The 17,943-nt window shown below is 42.4% G+C and overlaps 1 protein-coding gene across 1 annotated transcript in view; it reads left to right on the top strand.

Moving 5' to 3' along the window:
• PPEF1 (protein phosphatase with EF-hand domain 1) overlaps positions 1-17,943 on the top strand; it is a 133,589-nt gene that overhangs the window by 1,837 nt on the left and 113,809 nt on the right. The window contains 3 exon segments of the mRNA XM_003917475.5: positions 5,387-5,473; positions 7,884-7,985; positions 15,229-15,396. Of these exon segments, the coding sequence (XP_003917524.4) occupies positions 15,351-15,396 (46 nt within the window). The 5' untranslated portion in view covers positions 5,387-5,473; positions 7,884-7,985; positions 15,229-15,350.

Here is a 17,943-nt window from a genome sequence, read left to right as displayed (position 1 = left end):
AATCCCCCTCGATGTCTATTTCCCCCTCACTCTCCATGCCCAGTCTGAGACCTGTGGGGTTTATTACATAAAACACTTTTACATTTGACTCCTCCTTCCCCTTCATCCCCGCTGCCATGACTTGAATTCAGCCCTTACCATCTATCTCCTGGATTATTGCAGGAGCCTCCTCATTGGTCTTCCTGTTACCTGCTTTTCCCCATTCATCACCATCTGATCCCCAGAGTGATCTTGCACCTTGAATCTAATCAGCTTACCCTCAGGCTCCCCTTGACTTAAACAGAGTTTGCAATCTGGCAGCTTTAAGAGGAATCCACGCAGTCTGTACGGCGTTTTGAGAAAATGAGAATGACTGTATTTTGTTGATTCTAAGATGTATATATATTTTTTCACATTTTAGCAGCTCTGATATTGGGATGTGTCTTGAAATGGACAGTGTCATAATTTGATCAGTGGTGGTGTTCTCTCTTATCGGTACATAAAACAGCAGTGCACCCTATAATCAGTGGCTTCATAAATTTGCTGAAACATACTCATGCTAACATTTAAAAATAAGGAGATCATACATACAACTATCTTCAGCTTCTCTTGGAAAATTACATCAGGCAACACTGGGCTGTGATTTCTGGATAGCAGCCGAAGATGGAGCTACCAGTAAGTAGCAGCTACCTCATTTAGACAAAAACTCGCTACAGTGTCTCATGGTTTCCGCCCAGGCTGCTTTAGTCATTTGTATTATCTGCCCTAGCCCATTAAGCATTTGAAAGGACAATCCCTGACTGATAAGTTGAAGTCCAGACTCTTTGCTGTGATTTATAAGAACACACAGGTGGCACCAACTTACCTCCCCCAGGTTAATGCTCCCAGCCTTTGCTCTGTACTCCCTCTATCCCCCAATCTCGAATATAATGGGCTCCCATGTTCCCTGGAATGTCTTTCTCCATCTTTTATGCCCTATGAAACATTTTCTGGCGTTCCCAGGTCGAGCTCATTTCTTTCTGGACTCCAGTAGTACATGGGCGTGTCTCTGCAAAAACTGCAGTTACTTTTCCACTAACCTAAAGTACAGTTCTGTGGGGTTTTTTTGTTTTTTGTTTTTTGTTTTTTGAGATGGAGTTTCTCCCTTGTTGCCCAGGCTGGAGTGCAATGGCACAACCTTGGCTCACTGCAACCTCCGCCTCCCGGGTTCAAGGGATTCTCTTGCCTTGGCCTCCCAAGTAGCTGGGATTACAGGCGCCCACCACCATGCCTGGCTAATTTTTTGTATTTTTAGTAGAGATACAGTTTCACTGTTTTGGTCAGGCTGTTCTTGAACTCCTGACCTCAGGTGATCCACCACCTCGGCCTCCCAAAGTGCTGGGATTACAGGCGTGAGCCACCATGCCCGGCCAGTTCTGCGAATTTTAACACATGGATAGATTAGCATAACCACTGTCATCATCAGGATACAGAACCTGCCCCGCCAAAACTCCCTCCTGCTAGCCCTTTGTAGTCACTCCCCTCCCTCACCCATAAACCCCTGGTAACTGCTGATCAGTTCCCTGTCACTATAGTTCTGTCTTTTGGAGAATGCCATATAACTGTCTGTATCCCTTTCGGCCTAGCCTCTTCCACTCTCATAATGCCTTTGAGACCCATCCAGGTTGTGTGTATCAGCTTCATTCATTTTTATTGCTAAGTAGCATTTCATTGTATGGATGTCCCACAGTTTGTGGGACACTCACTGAAGGACATTTAAGCTCTTTTCAGTGTTTGACCATATGAACCTGTATACACGATTTGCATGAATAGAAAATTTTATTTCTCTAGAATAACTACCCAGGAATAGGATTGCTGTCATATGGTAAGTATATGTTCAACTTTATAAGAAAGTACCAAACTCTTGTTCAGAGTGGCTGTACCACTTTGCATTCCTGCCAGCAAAGTGTTAGAGTTCGAGTTGCTCCACATTCTAGCCAGCACTGGATATTGTATTAAAAAATTTTTTTTAGCTGGGCACAGTGGCTCATGCTTATAATGCAAATACTTTGGGAGGCTGAGGCAGGCAGATAGCTACAGACCAGTCTGAACAATGTGGCAAAACTCAGTCCCTACAAAAAAATACAAAAATTAGCCGGGCATGGTGGCATGTGCCTGTGATCCCAACTACTTGGGAGGCTGAGGTGGAAGGATAACTTGAGCCCAGAAAGTCAAAGTTGCAGTGAGCTGTGATTGTGTCACTGTGCTCTAGCCTGGTGACAGAGACCCTGTCTCAACCTCCACCCCCCGACCCAAACTTAGCTATATTCATAGACATATAGTGGTATCTCATGGTTTTAATTTTAATTTCTGCTTCCTTGAATCTGGCCTGGAAGAACTGGAGGGAACAAAAGGTAAACTCACTGTCAGTTCAGTGGTACTTCAAACTCTGATCTGTTTCCTTCATCTGCCTTCTGTTATTTACTTTTCAGAGTCCTCATGTTACTTGTTTATTGCTGTGGAACAGATTACCAAAAAATCTAGTGGCTTAAAACAACGCATGTTTATGATCTTACAGTTTCTGTGGGGCAGAAACCCAGGCGTGGCTTACTTGGGCCCTCTACTTCAGCATCTGTCGTGAGCTGCTGCACACAATGTGTTGACTGGGCTGCTGTCATCTGAAGGCTTGACTGGGGAGGGATCCACTTCCAAGTCCATATGGTTGTTGGCAAGAGTCAGTTCCTCGTGGTCTGTTTGACTGAGGGCCTTAGTTCCTTGCTGGCTTTTGGCCAGAGACTTCCCCCAGTCCTTTGCCACATGGGCTTCTCCCACGTGGCAGCTTACTTCATTGAAAGCGCAAAAGCTGTGAAGGCCATAGGGTCTGCTAGCAAGACAGAAAGTCACAGTCTTTTATAACCTAGTCATAGAAGTGACATCCCAATACCATTGCCATGCTCAATTGATTAGAAGCAAGTTTCTGGGTCCAGCCTATGCTGAAGAGGAGGGATGATACAAGGGTGTGAATTGACCAGGAAGAAGGGATCATCAGGGGCAGCTTAGAGTCTGTCTGCCACAGTCCTCAAATAGCTGTTTCATGGATTCTGTCCAGGTTTTATAGCTTTATCCCATGGGAGAGAAAGAGTAGAGTGGGTAGAATGTCCTTTTTCCATCTTACCCAGACCAGAACCTTCTGTGAAGCTTTTTGATTTGATTTATGAACATTCAGGGTTAATTTAAGGAATTTCTTTAAACTCAAGCCATCAAGGACCAAACTAGGGTTAGATTAAGCAGTGGTCTGAATTAAAATTCTGATATCTATTAATCTATTTATTGAATCACAACCAAGGAAAGCTCAACTTTTATATCTAAGATGGAGCCTTTTGAAAACTGAACTTCCACACCTTAAAACGTGATGGCTGTTTTAGCCTGTCCTTGTGGCTGCTCACCAGGTGACCCCAATAGAAACATTTGGCAAGCACTGACCTTTATGAATTTCTTCCGTTTGATGGTGATTCATAACCCACTTTTAATTTCTTTTAATGACTTCCTAATGACTTGCCAGATCTGTCCTCTCTTTTCTCCTACTTAATGTGATTTTTCAGTACCCAGAACTCACCCTTGAAAATATGCTTGATCCTTTTTCTATTTAAGTGAAAAATTACTTGGTATTCCTTCTCTTCACAAGGGAGCAAACTCTTTAAATTAGAGTCCTTTTATTTTATGTATTTATTTATTTTTTTGTGAGACAAGGTCTTGCTCTGTTGCCCAGGCTGGAGTACAGTGGCTCCATCATGGCTTACTGTAGCCTTGATCTTGCAGGCTCAAGTGATCCTCCTGCCTCAGTCTCCCAAGTAGCTGGGACAACAGGCATGTCCCACCACACCCAGCTAATATTTTTTTTCTTTTTTTTTTAGTAGAGATGAGGTCTTGCTATGTTTCCCAGGCTGGTCTCCAGCTCATCAGATCAAGCCATCCTCCCTGCTCAGCCTCCCAAAGTGCTGGGATTACAGGTGTGAGCCACTGCCCCCAGCCTTTTTGAACTTTTTTTGATCATGGACCCCTCACAGTAAGTTTGGTGAGAATGGACCAAGCATATTTATTTATTTACAGCTAATACTGCTGAACTCATTTATTGTGTACATGATCAAATATATATGGAAATAGAAAAGTTAACAGGAATAAGAAAATAGATAAACATATGAGTTCTGAGGTTTTGCTTTCTGCTCTCCAGCAGATCTCTGTGCATCTGCCGTGGGGCAGCTACCCCAGTTTTGGAGACTGCTAGGGGTTAGGAAGTGGTGATTGGGTGTGGTTGCTTGCCAGTGGCCTCAACATCAGGAGGCTAGCTCAGAGTCATCAGAGCTGAGAGGCCAGCCCTCTCTGAGCTTCCCCACTTTGGTGCTACAGGGCTTTGAGGTATCAGGAGCCACAAGCAGAAACCTTAAGTACCCACCACCAAATAGATCTGCACATGCCACTGTTTTCTTAATCTCCTCTCCAGTCCAGCTGCTTTGCCTCGATTCTAGCGTACTTCTCGGGGTGTGTCATGATCAATAATGGGAGCTGCCCATTAGAACTACTTTGCCTGGGCAGAAATTGGAACTGTGGCAAGCTCCAGGAAGCTTATGAAATAGGAGAGGCTTGCTTGCAATGCCCTCTCTCTCCCTTGAGAGGTAGTCAGGCTTCTCCATTCCCCTCGTGTTTTCATAGTTTGCTATTGCCATGGACTAACTAAATGTCCTGGGTTGGGATCCCTCAGAAGCAGAGTCTGAGATAAACTTTTGAGAGCAAGTTTATTTGGAAGGCAGGAGCAAAGAAAGTACAGCAGTGGGGAAGTGAGAAAGGAAGGGAAGGCAATCAAGAGAGATTAAGTCCAGCCTGAAGAGGTGGAGAGGGCAGCCGTTTTTTCAGTCTTAACATCAGGGCACCTTTCTCTATGTAATTGCAGCATTATCTTTAGGAAAGAAGTTCATTTTGATTTCTAGTTCCCCTCCTGCGTTTCACACCCTAGTTAAGTACTGTAGAATATGCATAGCTATGAGAACCCCCTCTTCCCACCTCTTTTCCTCTGGCAGATGCCTGATCAGTCATCAGGTCTCCACCCATGCATCACTTCTAGGAAGCCTTCCCTCATCCCCCTTTCTGAGATAGCGCTCTTTCTCTGCACCCCTGGAGTGTCTCCTACCTGTTTTATTATTTTGTCATACTGTATTGCTTTCATTTATTCATGTAATAGATACTTATTATGTGCCTGGCACTGTTATAAGTACCTGGTGTGTATATTCCAATATCCAATCATGTATATATTTTGTTCTCTACCATTTATGTCTCTGTCCCTCAGCAGCGCCTGCCACATAGGAGGTGCTTGCCACATAGGATGGTTTAAAACTGTTAACATCACTCTGCCCGTCATTTTTTCTTTTTTCAGGCTGGAAGAACACATCCCTGGTCAGCTGTAGGAAAGCCAGAGAGCATTTGAGAAGAGGCTGAAGCTTGAATTTTGCAAACACACAAGGTGCTGACTCAGGCAGTAGAGTAAAATGATTATAATAAGCAGGGGTTCTAAAGCCAAAGTGCCCGGGTTCAACTCCCAACTCTGCCCCTCATTTGCTGTTTGATTTTAGGCTATAATTCCTAATGGGTGAAGAGGGATCATAATAGTATATACCTCAGAGGATGGTGTGTGGATTAGATAAGATTAACATATGTAAAATTTAGAAGTGCCTAGAACATGGTCAGTGCTCAATAGATGTTATCATTATTGTGATTTATTCACTTACATCAATGTTGGTTCATGCAACAATTGGAGGCTGACTGTAAGACCCCTTTGGTGCTCACAGTAACATTTCAGTGTTCTTTCTACAATGGAAAAATACAAAGAAGTTGTTCATTTAAAGCAAATTCTGAGTTTTCAACAAATCGCATAAAGGGCACAGCCAATCCAATTCGTGGTCCAGGGGCTGGCTATTAAAATAACAACCTAAATCATGAGGTTTTTTCCCTGCTTTCCTTTCTTTCTGTGGTTAAACAAATATTTGGTGAGTACCTCTTTTGCATTCAGTAATGACTAGGTTTAAAACTGAGGATGTGGCCAGGCGCAGTGGCTCACGCCTATAATCCCAGCACTTTGGGAGGCCAAGGTGGATCACCTGAGGCCAGGTATTCGAGACCAGCCTGGCCAACATGGTGAAACCCCGTCTCTACTAAAAATACAAAAATTAGCTGGGTGTGGTGGTGTACACCTGTAATCCCAGCTACTCGGGAGGCTGAGGTAGGAGAATCACTTAAGCCCGGGAGGCAGAGGTTGCAGTGAGCCCAGAGTACACTGCTACACAGCCTGGGTGACAGAGTGAGACTCTGTTTCAAAAATAAAACACACACACACACAACTGGGGATGCCAAGAGGAATGAAATAGATCCTTTCCCTTTAGGATTTCACATGTAAAAGGGCAAATTACAGCACACTTTGAGCAGCTCTATAATTGGACGCACACATGGCTTTGAGAGCCAGAAGACAGAGTGACTAATTCCCCTTTGGTGATTCAGGAAAGGCTTCACACAGAGGAGGTGACATTGGAACAACTGTATCTAGACATAGCCATAATTTAATGGCTGAGGATTGAATAGGCATTTGGTTGGGAGAGCCAGCTGTATAGCTACATTGTCCACTATTTTTTTGGAGCCTGAGTAATTATGCTATCATTTACAATTTGTGTGGCAGCCTCATCAGGTCCTACTTTTGGCGTCCCCACCATGGAAACCTAAGTGGTTGTATTGCCTCATAATGAGGCCCTCTGGTGAGGTTAATATACTAATAGGAGAACAGAAGCCCAGAACCACCTCGCCAGTTGTTTTTCAAGTGACTCCATCCGATTAAATGGCAAACTAGGTAACCACTTTACTAGTAGATCTCCTGTGGCTCTCATTTGCAGAACAGAATTGAGCTAAAGAGCAGCTTGGGTGGGGTTATGAAATGTTTATGGCTGGAGTCCTGTAAATTTTAGCTGGCAAAGCCTAAGACCAGTAAGCTTGAAAACATGTATGCTGTGTCACCAGCTAGGAAGAGTTTGCCAGGGAAACTGCTGGCGGCGCAGCCGCGGTCAGCATGAGACTCTGGGAACAAGACCACTGCTAGATTGCCTCAAACATAGCAGAACTGTGGCTGCTGGCATCCATTACTGCCATGGGCACTTTGAATTTTCAAGTATGTTTTTCTCCTCCCCCAAACTCAGCAACATTACAGGCCAACTTTCCTTTCCCTTTCTGCTGATGAAGGGAGGTAATTCTCCCTTCACAGGTAGGTTCTCCAACAAGGAGCTATTGAACAGCTGGTGGAGTACAAATGTCTTATGACCCAGTGGCTGCTCCCTTAAACCCACACCTTTCTAGAACCAAGGAAGAATGTTTCATTTTTTCACTTCTCTTAATTGTACCAGGTTACTGTAACGTTTTCTAAAAACTATCCTCAGTTTACCTAAAGAATGCTTTTCTGCTCTTATATACTGAAATTCTCTTTTCTATTTTGTACTGATGGCAGATTATTTATGCAAACAATAGCCTGGTCCTGCCCATGCAGAGCCTGGTCCCTTTGGAAGCAGTCACGTGGCCGCTGACTTTGCAGCCCATTACTTGAGTGCATCTCCAGGCCAGGAACAGAGCAGGGTTGGGGCAGAGAGCTGCACTCACCGCCAGCGCACTGTCTCCCAGATTCTTGCTCTGGGCTTGCCTTCCAGGCTGAAAGGCAAAGCAGCCTGGCCCTGTTCTAGTTATTTCTTTGTGTATGAGTGTGTATATATGTTTGTTTATTTAAGAAAGAGCTCTCTCTGCAGAGTAGTGTGTGTGTGTGTGTGTGTGTATGTGTGTGTGTGTGTGTATATGTGTGGGGTGCTTCAGAGAGAGCTGAAATTGTACCTCTTTTCTTTCAGACCTCTGCATTTCCCCAGAGAGAAGTTTTTTTCTTGTCTTCATTTTCTTTGAAACACCTGGGGTGAGGAAAAACCTCTACATTGGCCAAGCAGAAGAAACAGGTAATATGTTTGTTTATTCTTAGGCATTTAGGGCAAGCAGGAGTCTACATCATAAACATATATTGTGTGGCAATGGAACAGGGAATGTGTACTCCTTGGAGTATATCTTACTGCTTTGCAATTTCTCGGAATGATTGTTCTCAAAAATGCTGGTTTTACATCAGTTGCCATCAATTGAAGAAGATGTACAGATGACTTGGCAATCTGAAGGATTGTGGCCTATTTCAAATGAACTTGATATTTGGAAAATCTCCTTGGTCACTTGGGTTGAGAGCTAGAAAATGAGGGAAGGGATCCTTTGAGAAACCCTTCTAGGTCCCCTCAGGGAGTATTCTCCAAACTCCACTGCACACCTTCATATTTAGAAATCTTCCTTTAGTTCTCTTGGCTTCTTGTCATCTTAGAGGTTTCTAGCTATCTGTAAGAATGGAAACAGAATTCCTTACAGTGTTCAAAATTCTCTTTAGTGATTTAGTTCTTATGCGAACTGATCAGATTGGATCCTGAGAACAAGGCATAGCCTTTTAGTGGGCAGACATTTTTGTTCCTTACTGATTAGACAGAGCGAGTCTTCAGTTCTGCCACTAATCAGCCGTGCCAGGGAATATGTTATTGAACTTCTGAGTCTCGGTTTTTTTATCTGTAACATGGGGATATGATACTACCTTGAAAGTTTGCTGTGAGAGTGAACTGAAATAATAGAAATATAAAGCACCTGCTATGCTGGGTAAGTAGTAGTCCCTTAATAAATAGTAGTGATTTTAGCTACTATTGTGATTACTGGTATAGCATTCTTTCAGATCTTAGAGCTCTCAAGGGAAAAGAGCCTATCGCTTTGCGACTCTTAAATTATCCCAGAACCTGTAGGTACCCAAAGGGCTTAGTCTTTGGGAGGCCCCAGACAAAGCATTGTGAAGAAAGAGACTTGAACAAACACAGTGGGTCCCCACCCATGCACGGCCCCTCCTAACTCATCAGCTAAAAACAGTTGGTCTTTGTTCAAGCCAGTTTTTTCCCACCACTCAGTCCTCAGTACAAGTCAGTAAGACATGGATTATGATCACTGTTTTCTTATGAGGAAACTGAAGTATAGGGGAATTAATGACTAGCTGAGAATTCAAATTCCTGTTGTCTGACTTCTAAACCCAAGGCTCCACTGGGCCAGCATCAGGCCGTTAGGAACAATAGTTCTTGAGATGCTTTACTTCAAAAGGGCCCCTAGCTAGGCTGTTTGGGAAATAGTGGTCAGCTCTTTCTGAGAGATTCACAATGTATGTTCATATATTAAAGGCTCTGAGAAGTCCTGCATTAAAGAAACCCATTCAACCCCACATCCCCTGAACTTATCATGTGATGGTGAGACCTTTATTTTGGTCTTAGTCCTGGAATCATAAACCACATACAACTCTTCTTCCACAAACATGCTTTGGAAAACCTGGCACCAGGCCAAGCTGTTACCTGATTACAATCACGTCTGACGTACCAGCAGACACTTTCAAACACCTTCTGGTGGTCAGTATAGTTTCCTCCCTTTTCTTATCCTCTCATCTGGCGAGACCCAGGAAGAATCACCAGCTTGGTCTTACAGACCTCCCCTTACTCAGTTAAGATCCCAGACATAAGTAATTGCTGCACTGTTCTACTGGAAAGGTAGCGGTGAAAGGGACCTCTCTGGCGCGGGCTGCCAGGAACTCCTCTGCCTCACCCTATGCCTCTTCATTATATTTAGGCCACAGACCTCAGGCTATAAAACCTCTGTGGCAATGAATACCAAGCAGAATGCAATAGGGTGAGCCTGATGAGGCATCTGTTCTCCATGCTAGCACAATCTAAGGGGGAAGAATTATACCTGCCTACTTCACTCCCACTGTGGTGGTCGGGGTGGGGGTGGAGGGTGTTGGTTCCAGTTGAATGACTATGGGTTCCAGGTCTTCAGGGCTAGAACTAAAGCCAGTTTCTTGCTAAAGCCAACATCTCTAGGAAAAGCTGAATTCTAATATGGGAAATACGAAACTGACATCTAGAATGCCAGAGGGGGTCGTGTCAGGGTGACTGAGCCAAGGTGTGGGAGTGGGATAGAGATGAGCTTAGAAATCAAATCACCTTAAGAATGAACAAGAACAACTCGGGGAGGCTGGAGGGTGCTTGGTGGCAAAGGTTGGTTTGTCTCCACAGCCTGTCTTTTGTTCTTTCCTTGTATTTTCAGCATTGGAAGGAAGTGAAAGATTAGCATGAAAAAAACTGAAAATTATCAGTTCCACCCACTCACCCCCAACATACACACAGTAAAAACCTTTTAGCGGAAGGCTTTCCTTTTGCAAATTATAAGTGAGTGCCAGTGATGAATCATTATTTCATGTTTACTCTTTAAAACCATCCTTGGTGTATATTGGAAGGGACAGCAGCACTGGGCAAGTTTCAAGCTGTTTTTTTGCCAAGATCCACCCAGGGGCTTGTGTTACCCACTAGGACATTCTTGGGCCTTTGTGAACCCTGTGGAAGCCCCCCCGCCTCTTTGAGCCTGAGAACCCTTTTCACACCTCAGGGAATCACTTCTTCAGACTTCTTTAATGCACTTAAATGCTAACAGAGGGTGGGAAATGGAAGAAGCTTAGATTTTACCAAGTCATGGAAAATCCCCAATCATTTTTATCAGCTTTACATCAGAGACGTCCTCAAAGGTGCACGCACTGCTTACAAACTCACTTCTCTCTCTCCTGGAAGCCCAGGTGGTGTAGTACACGGGAGGGGTAAGTGGCACCTTGCTTGAACCAGCTCATATTTTGGTGACAATGAAAAAGAACTGACTTTTTTTTATAACCTATTACCTGAGAGAAAAACAGTTAAAAAAATAAATTGGTAATATTTATTTAATAATGTAAAAATTATAATAGCCAATTTTTTTCTAATGGATAATCAAAAAATTCTAGAACAATCATCACGTCTTTCCATCATGATTTAAAAACTTTCTTTAAAAATGATGTATGAGTACTACCCCTTTCTGATTTAATAAAATGCTTTTGTATAATTGAATAGCACATACCTGTGCACAAAATGATGCATTAATAATGACTTTTAGCAACTGAATTTTTAAAGGACTCTGGCCTAGAAATATTGATTCCTTTGTTCATTCATTCATTCATTTACCATTATCCAACATCTGCAATATGGAAGACACCATGTAGGTGCCAGAGATTCAAGGGCTATTTAGGAAGTTGCCCGTGGGGCTAATAGTCTAACAGAAATATACTCAAGTTTGATGCGCTTTAGTTCTTAGTGAATCTTTTATATGAAATTGTGTTTGTTGTGTAATTTTGTTTGTTGTGGATTAACTGAGGGGTGACCGAAAACCAAATGCCTCTGGAGGGACATTGAGACATTGCTTTTTTTTTTTCTGGAAAAGGAAAATCGAAATTGAAATATATCAATCAGTCCAATCAGTGTTTAAGGCCTACTAAATGCTCAATTCTTTTTTTTCCCTGTTTTCTTTTTTAAATTAAAAAATATACTTTTTTTTAAGTCAGGGTTTCACTCTGTCGCCCAGGCTGGAGTGCAGTGGTGTGATCACGGCTCGCTGCAGCTTTGACCTCCCAGGCTCAGGCGATCCTCCCACCTCGGCCTCCTGAGTAGCTGGGACTACAGGTGGGCACCACCACGCCCAGCTGATTTTTTGTATTTTTTGGTAGAGATGGGGTCTCCCTATGATGCCCAGGCTGGTCTCGAACTCCTGGGCTCAAAGGATCCATCTGCCTCAGCCTCCCAAAGTGCTAGGATTATGAGTGAGAGCCACTGCACCCAGCCCCAATTCTTATGTCTTCATAAAAAGGGGTAGAAAAAATAGCATGAGGATGGAGCAAAGCCCAAGGGAGATTTGGATGCTGTTGGAAAATAGTGTTTCTCCAACTGAGATATGGGGATTGCTTGCATCAAAGTTCCTGGCACGGTGCACTTTAAATGCATATTCCAAGGCCCTGGACTTTTGAATCTGAGTATTGTTGGTAAAGCCTGGGAATCTGCATCCCCCCACCCCCAATAAGTCTTGTGAGCACTCAAGTTGGAGAGCACTGATCTAGGTACCTTGAGAATGTCACCAGGACTAGATGAATTCCTAGATGAACAGTGCCCCAATTTCAAAAATGAGAAAAGAGTATATGCTAGAAGCTACAGACTCATTGGCCTGACACGACCTCTGGAAAAATTCAGCTTGAAATAGATGGAGCCAAAGCATTTCTAGGAAAATGTGATCATCACTATGCAGCACCATGGGTTTGCTAAAATACCATCTCTATTAGAGATTGTCAAACTTTGCTGGGTATTAGAATCTAGAAAACTGGAAAAAAAAAATCTTGATGCCCAATCCCCCACCCAGTACCAATTATGTCAAATTCTCTGGAGGTGGTACTTGAGCATCAGTATTTTTTAAACCCCAAGAGATTCTGACTTAATGAGGTGCAGGCTGAGTACTGGGAGTTTGAAAAGCTCCCCAGGTGACACTCATGTGCAACGAAGTATGACAACCACAGGTCTATATGACATGGGACAAGTTGTTTAACTTCCTTGCACTTTGTGTGAATACTAGGTAATTTTAAAGGTCTCTTTCACCTTTAAACTTCTATGATTTTGTTATTAAAAATCTTGCCAAATTTATTTCCTTCCTTCCTTCCTTCCTCCTCTGCCCTTCCTTCCTTTTCTCCTCCTCCTTTCCTCTCTCTTCTTTTGCTGGAATAAGCTGGAATGTCAAAGTATCAAAATACATACATATCATCATTTTATTAAAACATTTAGTAAAATTCTCCGGGATGTCTCACAGATAAATGAGAGTTATGATAGGTGAGTTTACCAGCTAACTGAACAAATGTACTCAGCTAGTCTGAAGGTGATGGATCTCTGGTGAACCTGGAGGATGGTTTGGAGTGGAATGCCGCGGGGCTCATCCTGCCCTTGGATCTGACCTTGTTAATGTTCTTTAGTCATGACGTAGATAAGGAAGACACGAAAGAAATGCTTATCAAATTTGGAAACAGAGCCAAGCACAGTGGCTCATGCCTGTAATCCCAGCACTTTGGGAGGCTGAGGTGGGCACATTGCTTGAGGCCAGGAGTTTGAGACCAACTTGGGCAACATGGTGAGACCCCGTGTCTACAAAAAAGTGCAAAATTAGCTGGGCATGGTGGTGCATGCCTGTAGTTCCAGCTGCTCAGGAGGCTGAGGTAGGAGAATCCCTTGAGGCTGGGAGGTGGAGGCTGCAGTGAGTCATGGTTGCATCACCCAGCCTGGGTGACAGAGCAGGATCTTGTCTCAAAAAATAAATAAAAATTTCGAAATAACCGAAAGTTTAGGAAGGCTAATTAATTCAATACATAAAATAATCAGGTTCACCTCTGGTCAGAAAATCTGTTTATTAAGCTTATTGTTATGTTCAAAACATTGCCATAGTTCAAATATTTTGCTTATTTTAGTTTTCCCTTTCTTTAGTCGAGTTGAAATTTTGAAGCTTTTGGTGTAGTACTAATGGAAAGATAGCTATGTCAGTTGTTCGCTGACTTTGTTCCTGTCAAGACATGCAGAAAGGGCTGGGCAAGATGGCTCACACCTGTGATCCCAGCACTTTGGGAGGACCAGGTCAGAGGATCACTTGAGCCCAGGAGTTTGAGACCGGCCTCGGCAACATAGGGAGACCCTGTCCCTACAAAAAAATAAAATTAGCCGGGTGTCTCGGCACATGCTTGGGAAGTTAAGGCTGCAGTGAGCCGTGATTGTGCCACTACACTCCATCCTGGGTGACAGAGTGAGACCCTGTCTGGAAAAAAAAAAAAAAAAAAGAAAAGAATGCAAATATATTAGATCAGGTTGGTTTGGAGCATCACAAAATAAAGGAGACATCACCCTAAAAAGTGACGTGACAGTATAATATGGAAAGGAATTTTGTTGAAAACTCACATCAAGTGATTATGGGAGTCAGGAAGCTCCTGAGAAGGACTACAGAACACGAGGTTAGACTCCAGACGGGCCTCAGCAGTGCCCAGAGAGCTTGTTTAAAAGGACATTCTTGGCCGAGCATGGTGGCTCATGCCTATAATCCCAGCACTTTGGGAGGCCGAGGCAGGTGGATCACCTGAGATCAGGAGTTTGAGACTATCCTGGCCAACACAGCAAAACCCCATCTCTACTAAAAATACAAAAATTAGCCAGGTGTGGTGGCACATACCTATAATCCCAGCTACTAGTGAGGCTGAGGCAGGAGGATCACCTGAGCCTGGGAGGTCGAGGCTGTAGTGAGCCGTGATCACACCACTGTACTCCAGTCTGAGTGACAGAGCGAGACTCCATCTCAAATAATAAATAAAAGGGCACTCTCACAGATTACGATTCCTCAATTTGGGGGGAGGTTTCGAGTCTCCCTTTTTTTTTTTTTTTTTTTTTGAGATGGAGTCTTGCTCTGTCGCCCAGGCTGGAGTGCAGTGGCGCCACCTCAGCTCACTGCAGCCTCCACCTCCTGGGTTCAAGCGATTCTCCTGCCTCAGCCTCCCGAGTAGCTGGGATTACAGGCATGCACCACCATGCCCGACTAATTTTGGTATTTTTAGTAGAGACAGAGTTTCACTATATTGGCCAGGCTAGTCTCAAACGCTTGACCTCGTAATCCGCCTGCCTCAGCCTCCCAAAGTGCTGGGATTACGGGCGTGAGCCACCACGACCGGCTGTCTCCTTTTTTTTTTTAAATAAAACAAATGTTCCCAACTTATTCCGAGAAATACTGTCAAAGAACTCACTTTGAATTTCAGCATAGCTGTTTAAATATGTTGTTTTTGTCTCATAGTCAACTTCCAATTTGTGTTTTTAAAAGCCTAGATAGGTTGAATTACTTTGAGCTGAAAACCAAAACAGTTAATTATGTCAGCTCCTCCACATCCCATTCCCCGTATTTAAATTAGAAAATCGTACACTGTCGTATTTCAATTTTTCTTTTCATTTTGAATGCTCTATTTTATACAGAGCTGGATGTGACCTAGACATGGAGAAACTCATTTATGTCTAGCAGAGAAGCAGCCTATAGCTGCTCTGTAGCTGCTGCTGTGTTTTGGAAAATAAGCCAGGATTAGATTATGTCTGATCACTTTCCACATCACATGATGAACAGCGATTCAGAAGAAGCATAAAATGAATCCTGCTGAGCAGCCCCTCAGCTACCATGTGGTTAACTGGCGGTTTCCTTCCCTCCCTCCTGTGTGTTACTCATTAGGATCTATGACTGAAGAGGATCGGCTAAGAGTGGTTCCTCACAGCTTAAAGGGAGGGACTTTTCACACTCTGTCTTAAAATCAGAAGTTGAATTCATGAACACATATAATTTAGATAGAAGTCATGGGATGCAGCAGTTCTTCAACGAAAACCAGGAAATCTGAGACATGTGAGTACTTGGAATGTGCCTGTGGTTATGAATGAAAAGGGGAAAATGAACTGGCCTCACCCTCTCCCCCTTTCTCATTTACTCCCACGATGCTCAAGCTGCCCTGTGTGATTTGCACAAGGCATCATTAGAGGAGCATAGGAAACTACATTTAGGAAGATGTAGCTTTGAATTTATGAAGTACCATAAAGTATTGTCTTAGAGATATTTTATGATTCATTTAATTTCAGTCGATAATGTACCAATATAAAACCTCAATTTAAAACTCAGTGTCAGGGAACAAGAAAGACAGTGTAATTTATGTGTGTTTCTTCAATACTTTTATAAATAGCTGTATCCCTACTTTTGTGACATTTAGTAGCATCATTGAATTTTTATTGGATTTTATAACTCAATGATCACATTATTTCTATATCTATTCAACACAGAACTTCATGAGATTTGCCTCATGTTTTAAAAATATTCTAGGAGAATTGGGAGAATGCTAGATCATCTGTTTCCAAAAAAAGGTGTATTGTTTCTAAATAGATGGCATGCCTTTCTCTACCCCCGTAGAATTAGAAGCTTAAATCACTTTGTTTATTTTGTACTGAGGTTCTTTCTCATGGCTATTGGCATCTAGTTGAAACAAACTTGAGCGTTTAGGGATAGAGTTTCCAACAAGCAAATTAAAATAAAAACAAGTAAATAAGCTGGGACAATCAGTATGAGTAATTTGCTCTTAAACTCCACTTCTTTGATGTCTAGGTTATAGGTAATTTCTCCAACTTCTATCCCACATCTTGCCTTTGGAAGTTTATTCAGGTTTAAGATGGAGAGTTTAGGATGCAGAGTGCGCTATACTAATTAGCGTGGGATGTTTTCCTTTGGGAATCAAATGTTATTCTCCTACCCAGCTGACTTGTGCTGATGATGTAGGAAACTCATCTCTGAAAGTAGGAAGGGACATAGGAGGTGTACTAACTCTTTCAAATCTTTAAGGATGTCATGAAATAACTCTTTCAAAAGCTCCATGTGAACTCTACTACTATAGTAGACATTTATTAGCTGAGAGTAAAGAGAAATGATCTTTTTATATCTAGGATTACTCACAGTTCTGTAAATTTAGCCAGATTTCTTAGGTTAAAAAAAAAAAAAGCCAAGTCCAACTTGTAAAAACAAATTCTCTCTCTTTTTGAAAAACTTTTCAATTAAAAAAAAAAAAAGAAATACTTTTCAACTTTTAAAACATTGCATGTAAGTGGAAATATTAGCTTAGATTTTTGGATTGCTTTTTCTTCCAAATACCTGTGATTTATTGAGGTGAAATTCACGTAACATGAAATTAGCCATTGTCAAGTGAACAACTCAGTAGCAGTTGGTATGTTCACAGTGTCGTGCAAGCACAACCCCATGTACTTCCGAGACATTTCCGACGCTCCAGAGGAAAACCCCTTATCCGTTAAGCACTTCCTCTCTCCTCTCAGCCCCTGGCAACCACAAATCTACATTCAGTCTCTACGGATTTATCTATTCTGGACATTTCATGTAAATGGAGTCATACATTGTGTGACCTTTTATGTCTGGCTTTGTCCATGTTGTAGCATGTATCAGTACTTTATTCCTTTTAATTGCGGAATAATATTTCATTATATGAATATGCCACATTGTATTTATCCATTCATCAATTGATAGACATTTGGATTGTTTCAGCTTTTTTTTTTTCTGTTTTTCTTTTTTGAGACAGAGTCTTGCTCTGTCACCCAGGCTGGAGTGCAGTGGTGCGATCTCCGCTCACTGCAACCTCCACCTCCCGGGTTCAAACGATTCTCCTCCCTCAGCCTCCAGAGTAGCTGGGATTACAGGCACACACCACCACACCTGGCTAAGTTTTGTATTTTTGATAGAGATGGAGTTTCACCATGTTGGCCAGGCTGGTCTCGAACTCCTGACCTCAGGTGATTCGCCACCTCGGCCTCCCAAAGTGCTGGGATTACAGGTGTGAGCCACTGCTCCCGACCTGTTTCATCTTTTTCACTGTTATGAACAATGCTGCTGTGAACATACGTTTTCCGTTCTCTTGGGTATATACCCAGAAGTGGAATTGCTGGGTCATATGGTAGTTTTATGTTTAACATTTTGAGAAATTTCCAAGCTGTTTTCCCAAGTGACTGCGCCATTCTACATTCCTACCAGCAGTGTATAAGGGTTTCACTTTCTCCACATTTTCAGCAATAGTTGTTATTGTCTGTCCTTTTGATTATAGTCATCCTAGTGGGTATGAAGTGGTATCTCACCGTGGTTTACATTTGTATTTCTGTAATGACTACTGACATTGAGCATCTTTTCATGTGTTTATTGGCTATTTGTATATCTTCTTTGGAGAAATATCTATTCAGATCATGTATCCATTTTTAATTGAATTATTTATTTTTATATTATTTTGTTGTAAGAGATATTTATATATTCTAAATACAAGTTTCCTATCAAATATGTGATTTGCAAATATTTTCTCTCATTCATTGGATTCTCTTCATACTTTCTTAATGGTGTTCTTTGAAGCACAAA

The sequence above is a fragment of the Papio anubis genome, chromosome X (genome assembly GCF_008728515.1).
Source record: "Papio anubis isolate 15944 chromosome X, Panubis1.0, whole genome shotgun sequence".
Taxonomy (NCBI): Eukaryota; Metazoa; Chordata; class Mammalia; order Primates; family Cercopithecidae; genus Papio; species Papio anubis.
Note: the sequence above shows the minus strand (reverse complement) of the source record. Positions and strands in the feature narration are given on the sequence as shown.